Source organism: Hylobates moloch, unplaced genomic scaffold (genome assembly GCF_009828535.3).
Source record: "Hylobates moloch isolate HMO894 unplaced genomic scaffold, HMol_V3 SCAFFOLD_13, whole genome shotgun sequence".
In the NCBI taxonomy this organism is placed as follows: domain Eukaryota; kingdom Metazoa; phylum Chordata; class Mammalia; order Primates; family Hylobatidae; genus Hylobates; species Hylobates moloch.
Genome location: NW_026652288.1, coordinates 1,585,063 through 1,598,808, shown reverse-complemented (window position 1 = coordinate 1,598,808; position 13,746 = coordinate 1,585,063). Strand labels below are relative to the sequence as shown.

At 47.1% G+C, this 13,746-nt stretch overlaps 1 protein-coding gene across 15 annotated transcripts in view; it reads left to right on the top strand.

The window, feature by feature from the left end:
• The window catches only part of MYT1L (myelin transcription factor 1 like), a 532,891-nt gene that overhangs the window by 412,907 nt on the left and 106,238 nt on the right, over positions 1-13,746 (top strand). For all 15 annotated transcript variants that reach the window (XM_032172073.2, XM_058426326.1, XM_032172071.2 and 12 more), the window contains 3 exons: positions 10-100; positions 1,763-1,870; positions 8,474-8,688. In XM_032172073.2, the coding sequence (XP_032027964.1) occupies positions 10-100; positions 1,763-1,870; positions 8,474-8,688 (414 nt within the window). The remainder of the gene's footprint in view (positions 1-9; positions 101-1,762; positions 1,871-8,473; positions 8,689-13,746) is intronic.

The following is a 13,746-nucleotide window of genomic DNA, read 5'->3' as shown; positions in this document are numbered from 1 at the left end:
CCTGTCAAGTCCTTGCCATGCATGAAAGTGTCCTCAAGTGCCCCACTCCGGGCTGCACGGGGCGCGGGCATGTCAACAGCAACAGGAACTCCCACCGAAGGTAAGCCACGCGTGCGGCACTGGTGTGGGAGGGAGCGCCGGCCACTCTCCATGCCTCCTCCTTCGCGGGGGGCCTACCACGCTCCGTGTGGTGCTCCCCACGGTGCTCCCCAAGTGCAGGCACCTCCATATAATGCACGGGAGTGAAAGCACTCCATGCCCTTGTGGTGCAAACTGGATGGTTTTAGTTGCCCCACCTACCTTATCATAGCAGGGTACAGTATCAGGAGTGGAAACCATGACCATTTACAATGGCTGGAAGGAAGGAGGCCAAGCCTTCGCTGTCCTCTGGGGTGAAGACAGGGCTGTCCTAGTGTTCATTGGACAGGACGTGGCCTGGAATGCAGCAAGCCTGTACAGTATGTAGCTTGGCTTGGCTGCCCTTGGAATTCTACAGAAACCCCAGGTCACGAGTATGGACATCTTCAGAAAACCTGCAGATGTTTAGCAGGCTGGGGGGTGGTCTGTGGGAGGCTGGGGTGCCGGGGAAATAGACTCTGCACTCCCGCTAACCAGTGGACTCAAAATCACTCTTTTGTTTGTGAAAGATTGCAGTTCTCTTTTCCTGTCCTTTGCAGACTTGATAAGAATTACTCAGTTGCCCGTAATATTCCGTTCTTATCTGGTAACTTTTTTCCAGAGGCCTAAAAGTGATTCTTTTAAAGTTTGTCTTAAGTCTATGGTTTTATGAGTTCACATAAAATTATATCTAAAAGAAGGAAACTTATAAGCTTCACTCTAATTTTTGCTTGTCTGACTGGCAAGCCTGGTTCTTTGTGTTAAATTTATAATGAAACAAATGACCACTGTGCCCTCCAGAGACATTCAGGTGTTTAATCTGCAGAAGCAGGAAATGATCGATAGGTTGGAGAGGTGCATGCTGTGTACTGTTCGATGCAGCATCCGCAGCGTCAGGGCCTCCGTCAAACCTCAGCACGGGCGTATTTTTGGGATATGACACATATATGGGTTTAGCGTCTGTGCGTATGAGCAGATATGCATGTAGACACCCACAGAGCAGACACAGTGATTTCACAGAAAGTGAGCTTGCACACAAAAGAGCCCAGCTGCTGTCTCCTCTGTCTAGACTAAGCCTGAACTATTTGGCTCCACGAAACATTTTATTGCAGTCCTAGAAATCATTCTGCTTTCCCCTCCACTTTCATTTCCCTGCTTGGGGAGAACACCAAAGGGCTAAAGTCAGACGGGCCCACCAGAGGCCACAGTCAATAGCATTTAGGAAATCAGCTTGGAGCTCCATCTTCTGGTAACAGTCAGTTCATTGCCATTCTTGGGCTTAAAAACTCATCCTACCCAAGCTGTTAATTCTTCATCTCCAGAAATGGAGTCTGTCTACGGTTTTCACCAGCTATGTCCTCCCGAATGCATGGGAGCTGGGACTGTCACTGGGAAAGATTGAATACACCTCACACACAGCACTGCCGCCAGCATTCTCTGCTGCAGACCAGCAGAAAGCATGCACCTGGAAGCATGACTACCTCCCCTCTCCCAGTCCACCCATCAGGATTGCCCGTGCTAGGTTTGGGAAACTACCCCTCCCCCACCAGCTGCACCTGCATCAGGGTCTTGGTGCTAAGGGAGGATTAGTGTGCTGTGAAGGCGTTTGAGGTGGGACCATTCAACCCGCTTTCTGTGATTGCAGCCTCTCCGGATGCCCCATCGCTGCAGCAGAGAAACTGGCCAAGGCACAGGAAAAGCACCAGAGCTGCGACGTGTCCAAGTCCAGCCAGGCCTCGGACCGCGTGCTCAGGTATCCAGCAGGAGTGCGCCATCCGTGAGCTCTATCCACAATCCGCCCCACACCTCAGAGCGCTGGGGACACCCACTCAGGGCATGTCCCTACAGCAGCAGGGGCAGGGACTGGAGGGCGGGGCTGTGCTGGGAGCCGGGGCCGGGATCCCTCACTCCAGGCCAGGCTGTGTGAGGGCAAGAGTGTCATTCTTCCCCTGGTGTCTGCGGATTCACAATTTACATGAGAGAATTGGAGGAAATCATTTCTGGTTTTGTTTCTGGACCTGGTATTTCATGAGTCTGAGTGCTAGATGAAAGGGAAGCTTTGAAAATTAATGAGCTGTCCAAGGTAATTTCCTCATATTTTGGAGGATAGGGGCCTCACACCAACCTAAGGCTGGTGCTGATGTTTCTGACGATGCCAGGGGTATGAGCATCCCGCGCACACGTGTGGAAGCTCTCGCGTGCAAAACCGGCAGAGCTCCCTCCTGTTACGCCCAACGCCCTGAGGTGTAGGTGGGAGTAGGTATTGTCACCTCCGTTTGGCAAGTGAGAAAACCCAGAGTGCAGAGGTTAAATGACTGACCCGAATGTTACAGTGGGTCAATCAGTGTTACAATGTTACAGATCATCCGGCTGAAACCACTGTTCTGTTTAAGTTTCGGGAGGATAAGCTCCCCATTCACACAGCCCTTCTATACATCTTTCATTCTTTCATTCTTATGAGTTGTTTCAAACCCTCATCCACATGAAAACTATGACAATTGTCACATATCCTGCCTTTTCACACATCACAGCAGAAACATGCGTCCTTGTCTGTATGTAATCATCTTAATTGTCATCTTCACGCTACGTATATTCTACTGTTCAGATGTACCCCGCAGTGCCAAAACTAGGTTCTAGCTTTGAGGCATTCAGGCTGTTTCCCGCTTTTACTGTTAAAGAGAGGGCAATAATAAACATTTCTTTCATATACATAGCACTTTGCCTCCGTTATTTCTTTGGCTACTCAGAAGGCTGAGGTGGGAGGATTGCTTTGAGCCCAGGAGGTCAAGGCTGCAGTGAGCTGTGATTGCGCCACTGCACTCCAGCCTAGATGACAGAGCAAGACCCTGTCTCAAAAAAATAAAAAAGTAAATTATTTATTTAGGATAAATCTCTTGGAGCAAATCACTGGGCAAACAATATGAATATCCTTTTTGTTCTTGAGTATTATTTCATAACATCCCAAGAAGCTTCTAACGTAGTAATTAAACTCCCTTCCTCCCTAAATAGAAAAGTTAAAATCTTTATAGAAAATTATAAATATTTATTTAAGCAAAAATAAGAAAACAAACCAATCTACGACCCTACTATCAAGAGATAACGCCCAATAAATTGTGGCACAGGTACATCTAGAGTTTTCTGCATTTGGGGGTTCTGGGCTGAAGTGCCCCCAGAGCACCCATCGCAGGGAGCCACCCCTTCAGGGAAATGCACCCACCTTCCGTACGGCTGCACAAGTCATAGGCCACCCTCCCTCTCCCCACCAGCCCACAGCTAATTATTGGCAGCATGAAAACGACCCCCACCCAATAAAACAGACCAACCCGAGGGGCTGCGTAATCCAACAAGGGATCGTTATTAGTCAAAGGAGAATTTGAAAGTTGGTAGGGAGAAATTTGTTGCTGAGGGCTTTTATTTTCTTCAGCCTACTTTGGCCAGACCCCCGAGAAGCTGGAAGAACTCCAGTACCTGGCCTTTCTTGGAGTCACCAGGTGACTGCACTGCCCACCTTCAGGCTGCCCTGCTCCCAGGGACTGCACTGCCCACCTACAACTGTCCACCTATGGGCTGCCCTGCCCTCGGGGACTACACTGCCCACCTACAGGCTGCCCTGCTCCCGGGGACTGCATGGAGTGGGGATTACAGGGAGAAGCTCATGGCAGCTGGAGACCGACCAGGCATCCATGTAATTGTGAATACCACCTTGTTCAAACACAGCCTCCACTCCTATGTTCCAGCCTGAAGCCTTCTGTGCTGCTCCTGTGGCTTCGTAATGCAGCATCCCTGTCTCTGGATTGGTGCAAAGAAAACCCCACCAAATGCCAACTGAGCAGAGGCTGGGAGTAACTACTGTGCAGCTGCCAGCCATTCTCCTCTGTGTCTCTGGCTGGAATGGGAACCAGGCCAGGACAGGGCTTTTAACACGAAGAAAGAGACCCCAGTCTCACCGCAGTGCGAGGGCTCGGGCCAGCCCAGCAATGCATGCTGACCAACCACAGCCACTCCTGGTTGTCCAGGGAGGCGCTGGATGCTGGGCCGTGCACTGGCCCTGCGTGAGGCTCCTGCGAGCTTTCTGCCTCCACGGGGCTTACCTGGCATGCCGGATGTGACACCTGGAGGACGGGTCCCTGTCCCAGCACGTCTGTATTCCCCACAGCGTCTCCATGTAGGGGTGCTCATTCAGCGGAAAAGGAAGAGACAGGAAGGAACAAAAGAGAATGAAGTTAAACCTACGGTCATTTAACTAGTTACGATTCTAAAAAGTCCTTAAATAAATGGTTCAATGAACAAGAGCCTGAGACTTAAGTAGGTGCTTCCAATCCTGGCGAAGTCGATAGCCTCCTTCCCAGCCCCGGACTCGCAGCCTCTGTCAGGGTGTGGCGTCCGGCCCTCTAGCTGAAGCCTCTCCTCCCCTCCTCCCTCCCTCTGATCTGGTCCTGATCTTTTCAAGGCTTGGGGATCATGCTTCTCCCAGGCCCAAACTCTTTGGCCTTGCCCGCCAGGTGAATAAACAGATTGCCTGTGGGCTGATCTGGTCCCAGGCTGCCAGGCTCTTGCTATTCCCTGAGGGTTCTCCTGGCTTTTTTGCCTCCTCACCTTTGGACACGGAGTTTCTTTTCCTGGAATGTTTTCTTACCACCCCCTCCCTGCACTCCCCCCACGGATCTTAACCTTAAAAATCAACCCATTCTGTAAAACTTACTGCAAACATCCCTTTCTCCATTCAAACGTAACTGAATTCCATAGCCTGGAGTGTTCTCTCTTCTCTAGAATTCTCATAGCATTTGGACCCTTGAAATATGATCACATCACCCATGGTCTTTTGTGTTTTTTTTTAATTTAAAAAAAATTTTTAGAGACAGGGTCTCACTGTGTCGCCAGGCTGGAGTACAGTGGCACAATTATGGCCCACGGTAGCCTTGATGTCCTGGACTCAAGCGAGCCTCCCGCCTCAACTCCTGACTAGCTGGGACAATGGGCACGCACCATCATGCCTGGCTCATATTTGTATTTATTTATTTATTTATTTATCTGGAGAGATAGGGTCTCCCTATATTGCTCTGGTGGGTGTCAAACTCCTGGGCTCAAGTGATCCTCCTGGCTCAGCCTCTCAAAGTGTTGGGATTACAGGCATGAGCCACCATACCCAGCCTGCCCCAGCATCTTTTAAAGCAAGGCCTACAGGTTTATTCATTTATGTACCGTCATATTATCTGGGAAAGTGTCTCAAGAACAATAGACAATCAATTATTACATGATTTTATTGATTTGACAAGAAGTAAATCGGCTAAATTAATGAAATTGCAATAAATGTGTTGGTGATTTGGTAAATAAATTGGATATTTAACCAATATCCAATTTACATATATATAATTGGATATATATCCAATACTGTTATAAAAATATAGATATGGCTATCAGTCTAAAATCTGACTTTCTTTTCTAAAAAATTCAGTTATCAAAACTTTGTAACTGTACCAAAACCAATATAAATTTATGAAATAGAGTAAAAAGAGATTATCTACATGGATGCCTATTAGGTCAGAATTTATAACAGCAACAAAATCAGAAAGTTGGAAAATAGTTAAATAGTATAATATTCATTGATTTCAATATCATTCTGCTATTAAGAACTGTTTTTAAAGCCTGAGAAACAAAAAGGAAAATTAAATCTCATGTAAAATGGAAGCATAAAATATGTAAAAGTGTAAGATTCTAACTATTTAAGTAAATATAAAATGCATTTAGTTGATCATAAAAAATACACCAAAACCTTAAAAGTTTTTATCTCTAGAAGTGCTGTAGGTGATTTTTTAAAAAATAGCTTTTGTGTCTTCTAAATATTTTTTCAGTGAATCATAAAAAAGCAAAACATAATCATGAAAATAATCATAAAAAAGCAAGAGAATAGTTTTAAACCTGTTATCTGTAAGGCAAGTATAGATGATCTTGGTGTGCCTGTGTGCATCACCTTTAGAAAGAGAACAGGGACCCAAGAGAAAATATATTTATCCAGACACACAAGAATACTTGTGGAAGATAAGTTAGGAAAGGAACAAATCAAAACCCCTCAGATTTCCATCCCCAGGGAGAACAATCAAAATATTGTTTGCACATCTGTTGCCAAAGAGTTTCCTTCATAAACAGTACACATTTGTACCTGCTGATATTATAATTTCATACATCTGCTAAAATTTCACATTTGTGCTAGAGGTACAGGCAATATTGCAGATCTTACTGATACTAGTAATCAAGAAATAGGATCTTACTCAAAAATTACTGTCTTCCTCCAGGTGTGGTTGCTTGTGCCTGTAATCCCAGCACTTTGAGAGGCCGAGGCGGGTGGATCACCTGAGGTCAGGAGTTGGAGACCAGCCTGGCCAACATAGTGAAACCCTGTCTCCACTAAAAATAGAAAAATTAGCTGGGCATGGTGGCGGGAGCCTGTAATCCCAGCTACTTGGGAGGCTGAAGCAGGAGAATCACTTGAACCCTGGAGGTGGAGGTTGCCTTGAGCCGAGACCATGCCATTGCATTCCAGCCTGGCAACAGGGCAAAACTCCATCTAAAAAAAAAATGGCTGTCCTTCCTAAGCTGACTATGAACCTAACACTAATACATGATTCACCACCTTTTGTTTTTTCCTGCTTGGTTGGGTCTTTATTTGGAATACATTTTATATAGTTTAGAATGATAAAAATTCAACAAGAAACTCTCTGCCTTTAAAATTCAACATTTTCTTAGCTTTATAGTGTGTAAAATGATGCTGATGTGAAAAGGTCTGTAAGTATTTTTTTGAAAAAGGATCACTTGATGCCCAGGGCTCAAGACCAGCCTGGCCAACTTGGCAAAACCCTGTCTCTCTAAAAATACAAAAATTAGCCAGGCGTTGTGGCTCATGATGTAATCCCAGCTGCCTGGGAGGCCGAGGCAGGAGAATCGCTTGAGAAAAATACAAAGATGGCAGATGAGACTGTAGGATGTTATGATTAAGAATGCATCTGTGGCCGGGCGCGGTGGCTCATGCCTATAATCCCAGGACTTTGGGAGGCCGAGGTGGGTGGATAACTTGAGGTCAGGAGTTTGACACCAGCCTGGCCAACATGGTGAAACCCTGTCTCCACTGAAAATACAAAAAAATTAGCCAGGCATGGTGGAGGGCACTTGTAGTCCCAGCTACTTGGGAGGCTGAGGCAGGAGAATGGCTTGAACCCAGGAGGCCGGGGTTGCAGTGAGCTGAGATCACGCCACTGCACTCCAGCCCAGACCACCAGACTGAGACTCCATCTCAAAAAAAAAAAAAAAGAATGTGTCTGTATCTGATTCTACAAAACCTGACCAGCTCTTCAGTGTCCAATCCATGAAGCCTCGAGCCCAGTGAGACTGAGGAGCTGTCGAGGGGGAGGACAGAACGCAGGACCCTTAGTGCACTGTGGGACCCTGCATGGCTGTGTCAGAAAAAGGACATCAGTGGAGAAACTGGTCAGATCCAAATACAGCCTCCAGTTTAGGAAAGAACTCCATACTAATGTTAGTTGCCTGGTTTTGCTCTTGTCTTACGGTTATGAAGATGGTCACATTGGCAGAAGTTGGTGGCAGGGTGCAAAGAAAACCTCTGTGCAACTTTTCTGCAAGTCTAAAACTATTTCAAGTATAAAGTCTAAAAACTCCACTTATGAGCTAGACCGATGAAGAGGTGGACACACACACACACACACACACATGACATGGTGTCTATGAGTGAGCAACGACCCGGTGTCTTTCCTTTTAAATATTTTATTCCAAAGACAATAAGAAATCACTACTAGATAAAAACGTTGAATGCATATTCTAGTACTTGACAAGGTACATTACCACCTAGCCTACCTCATTGTCCAGTTAGGTACATTTTGATCTGGTTCTGTCTCAGTCTGTGTCCCTAAGAGTATTTCTTTACTTCCTCTTACTTTTTAAGGGGGATTTTTTATTGAGGCAACGTCTTTGTGTATAATTCGGCAACTCTTTGTAACCGTTGCAAAGAAATTTCAGGACTGGAATTGTCCCCATCTTCATATCTCATGTCATCACCAAGCCACCAGACCTCTTACAGGAAAGGAGGAAAAAGGGACATATTTAAAGATTTTATTTCTTGTCCTTTTTTATTGCCAAAGTTGACTGTTAGGCAGTTTATTTGATGCTATATAATTAAAACACACTTTGTCTTTTCTTCAGAAAATAAAAAAGTTGTAGTTTTAGTGAAAGGTTCTGATTCTTTAATACATTTTAAAAAGTAAGATATTCTAGTTTTAACGTGAAGCTCGTCGTGTACAAAGCCACAGGAAAGCAAGCTGTTGTTTGTTTTCTTGTTTACTTCCAGGCCAATGTGCTTTGTGAAGCAGCTGGAGATTCCTCAGTATGGCTACAGAAACAACGTCCCCACAACTACGCCGCGTTCCAACCTGGCCAAGGAGCTCGAGAAATATTCCAAGACCTCGTTTGAATACAACAGTTACGACAACCATACTTATGGCAAGCGAGCCATAGCTCCCAAGGTGCAAACCAGGGATATATCCCCCAAAGGATATGATGATGGTAGGAGGTGCACACTCTTATACATGAGAGACACGTTGCCATTGATGATGTTGTTGTTGTGTATATCAATGTCCTACAAATTAGTTGAGTGGTGGTGGTCACTCGATGGGTACCAAAAGAACAGGACGTTCGTAGCACAGCCCAGGAGCTGAAAGCCCCTCAGGTCCACACAGCTGTAGGTGAGCAAAACTTCAGGGGAAGGAAGGAGATGGTTTTCCCTCAATAATTCCGAGACAGCGCACTCGGCTGCTCGTGGAATGTGGAGAGGGAGAAGCTATGGACTGGCTCATTGTCTTTTGTGGTACTGGGAAGACAGTGCCCTTGTCTTATACGCTTCCTTTAAATAAATGCCTCGGAGACAGACAGTGCAGGGGGAGCCAGCAGGCAGCCCTGGGCTCCTGGGAGCTTTGAGGAGCTCTGCACGCATCTCCTTGGTGTTCTCAGCCTTGCATGCACATGAGAACCATCTGGGGAGATTTTTTTCTTAATTCTTATGCCCAACCTGCCTTCATGACCAATGAAATCAGAATCCCTGGGGTGCTCCCTGCACGACACGATGGCATTTTTGAGAAGTTCACCAGTGATTCCCGTGCAGCCACAGCTAGTGGCCTCCTTGTCACCCAGCCTCTTCATAGCAAGACCAGGACCTGGGTCTCCCTGTAACTGGGGACAATGGAACAAAACAAGGCCCAGCCTGGGGTGCTGCCGGCAGAGCCATAGCTTTGTTCCTTGCTGGCTTGTGGCTGCTGTGGCACCAACAAAATAGAGCTCATGCAACAAACACAGCACCATGGGCTTCACGGGAAAGGAGTAGTTTATTTTGACCAATGCTTATTTGAACCACTACCAAGAGTGAACTAGTCACCATTTCACTACAAAGCTAGTTGGTAAGTAGTTTTTCATTAGAGGGGAAGACTGTATTTATTTAATTTTATTTATTTATCTAACCATATGTCTGCTCTAAATTCTAGGCTGTATAGACGTAATTGCCAAGTTTTACCAATTGGGACTTGGGGTGTAAATGTTCTGATGATTTAGAAGTCTTAATCATGATGCTCTCTAGCACAGGGGAAGGAAATAGTTTTTTTAAAAAGGTCATCAAGCTTTTCTTTGAAAAAGATATTTAGGGCTGGGTACAGTGGTTCATGCCTGTAATCCCAGCACTTTGGGAGGCTGAGGCAGGTGGATCACTTGGTGTCAAGAGTTCAAGACCAGCCTGGCCTTGAACTCTTTTCTAGTGGCAAAACCCTGTTTCTACTAAAAATACAAAAATTAGCTGGGCATGGTGGCTCATGCCTATAATCCCAGCTGCTCAGTAGGCTGAGGCACAAGAATCGCTTCAACCTGGGAGGCAGAGGTTGAAGTGAGCTGAGCTATTGTGCTGCTGCTCTCCAGCCTGGGGGACAGAGCAAAACTCTGTATCAAAAACAAAGAAAAAGGTACTTAGTTAAAATCACAGTACACATACACACACAATATTTAAACCGAATGCTTGGAGACTTCAGAAACCATTTTTCTCATTCTACAGGAATTGCTGCACATCTTTCTAAGCTATGGTATTTCTTGCCTTAATAAGAATTTATTTGTATAGTGGATGAAATTTAGTATTTCTTGGAGGTATCATGTATTGGTCAGAAACACAGACATAAATGGATAAAAGGAGTGACTGCAGCGTATAACAGAAATAGTTCTGTTGGTTTGTTTTGTTGCTTGTTTTGTAATAATTTCAGGTTTCTTGTCATCTCATTTGTTGATCTGCAAGTGAAGGTTCAAAAGAAATTAAGTTCTCCTAATTGAAGGCTGTTGATATGATTTCCAATTCATTGATGTTTTCCCGGGATTGGATCCCGTCTTTCACTAGATGTTCATTTTTACGCGCCTGTTTTTTTGTTGTTCTTGTTCTGTGTGGGCTGATTTCTTTCTTCAGCTTCATTGTGAAGGTCAGACTCCAGCCTGAGAAGGAAAGGGGGCTTCTGGGTAAAGTCGTGACCAGCAGAGCCGTCTCCAGGTCACAGTGCCTTTAGGGGACCCGAAGTCAAATCCACTGAGCAGATTCTCGGTGCCATTCTTAGGAGCTGGATGCTACTGGACAAGTTAGCCGCGTGCGGCATGAGTTTCTCCGGGAGCAGAGAGGAAGCAAGGGTGTCCTCTGCTGACCTTGGGAGGTTGCAGTGAAGATCAGCCGAGAGGGGGTGGGTGTGAGGACGCGCTCTGTGGCGCCATCACGTGTTAGTTACTGGCATTGATCATCGCATGCCCAGCAGAGGCCCTGCTGTGGACACTAGGGCTGAGCCACGCTTTGCGGCCGACCCCCTAGAAACAAGCATCTATTGATTAGACAGGCTGAAGGCTCAATGTTAGGGCTTCAGGAAAACAGAGCAAAGGAAACGCAGCCTCTTACCACAGTGCAGTGAGAAAACGAGCCCACCCTCCGCTTATTTGTGTGTAAATTTTAGAGGCGCAAGTGTTACGCGGATGTATTGTGTGGGCGTGAAGTCTGGGCTTTTAGTGACACTGTTTCCATTTCACTAGACTCATCTGACAGATTTTAAAAGTCTCCTGGCTGGGCGCGGGGGCTCACGCCTGTAATCCCAGCACTTTTGGAGGCTGAGGTGGGCGGATCACAAGGTCAGGAGATCAAGAACATCCTGGCTAACACAGTGAAACCCCGTCTCTACTAAAAATACAAAAAATTGGCATGGCGTGGTGGCGGGCGCCTGTAGTCCCAGCTGCTCCGGAGGCTGAGGCAGGAGAATGGCATGAACCTGGGAGGTGGAGCTTGCAGTGAACGGAGATCGCGCCACTGCACTCCAGCCTGGGCGACACAGCGAGACTCCGTCTCAAAAAAAAAAAAAAAAAAAAGCCTCCTGGAAAGTGCCCACTACGACAAGACTGGCTGGTAGGGTTGTTGATGGGGTGTGATCCAAGGGGATCCGGCCCCACTCCTGGGCAGCAGGCGGGAGATTCTGACTGCAGAGTGACTGCTGTCTGCATTTACCCTCCAAGGTATCTTTGCTTCAGGTGCACAAAGAATTGAGTCATTGCTCCTAAAAAGAGGCAGAGAAATGGGCCTGTCATAAGGGAGAAGAGTACAGTTCTTAGCAACCAAAGATCAGGGCCATGGAGCTACAGAATGAAATAATACATAGGACCTTCTCTACAGCCTTGGAGAATCATCCCTTAAATCACACCAGCTGTGATCGAACCACTCACAAAATCTTCACTTCACCAGCTGCATCCTTCCAGACACAGCACACCAGTGCTTGCTGTCCATCTGTCAGTCTGTGTCTATGTGTCTATGTGTCTGTCTGGGTGTCTGCCTATCCGTCTGTCAGTCTATCATTCCTTCCCTCAGGATATACAAGATAGTGAAACACACACTGCTGCCCAGTGAAGTGAGGAGTCCCTCTGCCTGCAGGATTAGCGTGCGCTTTACCAAAGTGGCAAACTTTAGATGAGAGCATAGAGTTTGAGCAGAAATCACGCAAAGGTAGGGAAACACATAGGACGGTGAGCACAGCCAGTGGTCTGGAGGCCAGGACGGAGACCCGTGAGAAGGAAGAACAGGGAAAGCTGCGGGGGCTGCGGAGGAAGGGCTTCATGTTGTCTATAGGAAATAGAAATCCACACAGGGTGACGGAGGGGCTGAGGGGAGGAGGACTGAGCATCCACTCGGGTGTCTGGGCCCTGCCCTCTCCCGGGAGCTCCAAGCCACGGCCCACCCACCCTGTTTTGTGTGGTGAGCTAAGAATGGCTTTGACATTTTTAAAGAGTTGGAGACAAGCACAATTGACAATATTTTTCGATATATAAAAGCTATGTGAAATTCCGTTTCCATGCCATGCATAGAGTGCCCTTGGCACCTGGCTGCCCTCAGGGCTTGGTGGGCAGGTTGTGGTTGCTCCTACAGTGCAGGGCAGAGCCGAGTGGCCACAAAAACAATCGCACAGTTTCCAAAGCCTAAACATTTGCTACGAAATCCTCTCCAGAAAAAGTTGCCAACCCCTGGCCTATTATATCTCCACCTTTACTGTGTCTCCAGGCAACACACCCCACCCTTGGGGGCCTAATCCTGTCAGGTTACCAGCCCCCGAATGGGCTCTGCCCGTGTTCTCCTTTTGATTATTCCCAGCTTCCAAATTCTACAGCGCTCAGACCTTCCCATCATCTTGGCACTTCCTCTTCTTTGCCCCCTGCCCTCCTGGCCACACAGACAACTCCCCTGACTGCCTGGGCAGCTGCAGACTCGACTCATTCTCTCCTTCATGACCCGTCTGGAGTGCACCTCCCTGGCCCTCTGTCTCCAGCCCCACCACACCCGCCTGCAGGGCTCCCTTCTTCCCTCCACCTGGCTGACTTCCCCACGGCCTCTCTACCTGAGCAGAGGCCACGCCCTGGTGAAGTTCTCTCCTCCTGCAGGCAGTCCGCGGCCCTTCCTGCCACTCTGCAGCTGCCTGCGTTCATGGAGCTGGGTACCACACTCTGCCAAGTCTCGGGCACCACCTGCCAAGACAGCCTGTCTTCCCACGGGCCGCAATCTCCTGCTAAGCCACAGGCGGGGTCTGCAGATTCTCTCCACCCTCTAGGGCCAGGGCAGGCCAGGCAGGCAGTAGCTGTGCCAAGGACACTGAGGAAAAGAGAGCCTGAAACCTAGACCTCGGCACCCTTTGGACATCAGCTCAACTCCAGCAAGTAGACCGTGTGCCTTGGAGATGTCATCCCACAGGCTAGAAAGCTCCGCTCTTTCCCATGTAAGATTAGACATCGGTATTTCAACTTAACTTGAAACACTAGTTGGAAGTGTGTAAAGACTGTGATACTCAGTGCCACAGATTAGGGCCTGAATCAAGTTAGGTCTAAAGATTACTGGGTCCCAGCTAGTGGACACATCTCCATGATGGACATCTTGTGATTGCATTTGTCTCGTTTTCATGGAAATTCATATTGTGGAGACATGTTTATCTATTCTCTGCAAGAAAAGGTGAATACATAAGGCAATAGACATTTCTAGGAGAACAAGGCATGTACATTTAGTAAGAATTTCACAAGCAGAGTGGG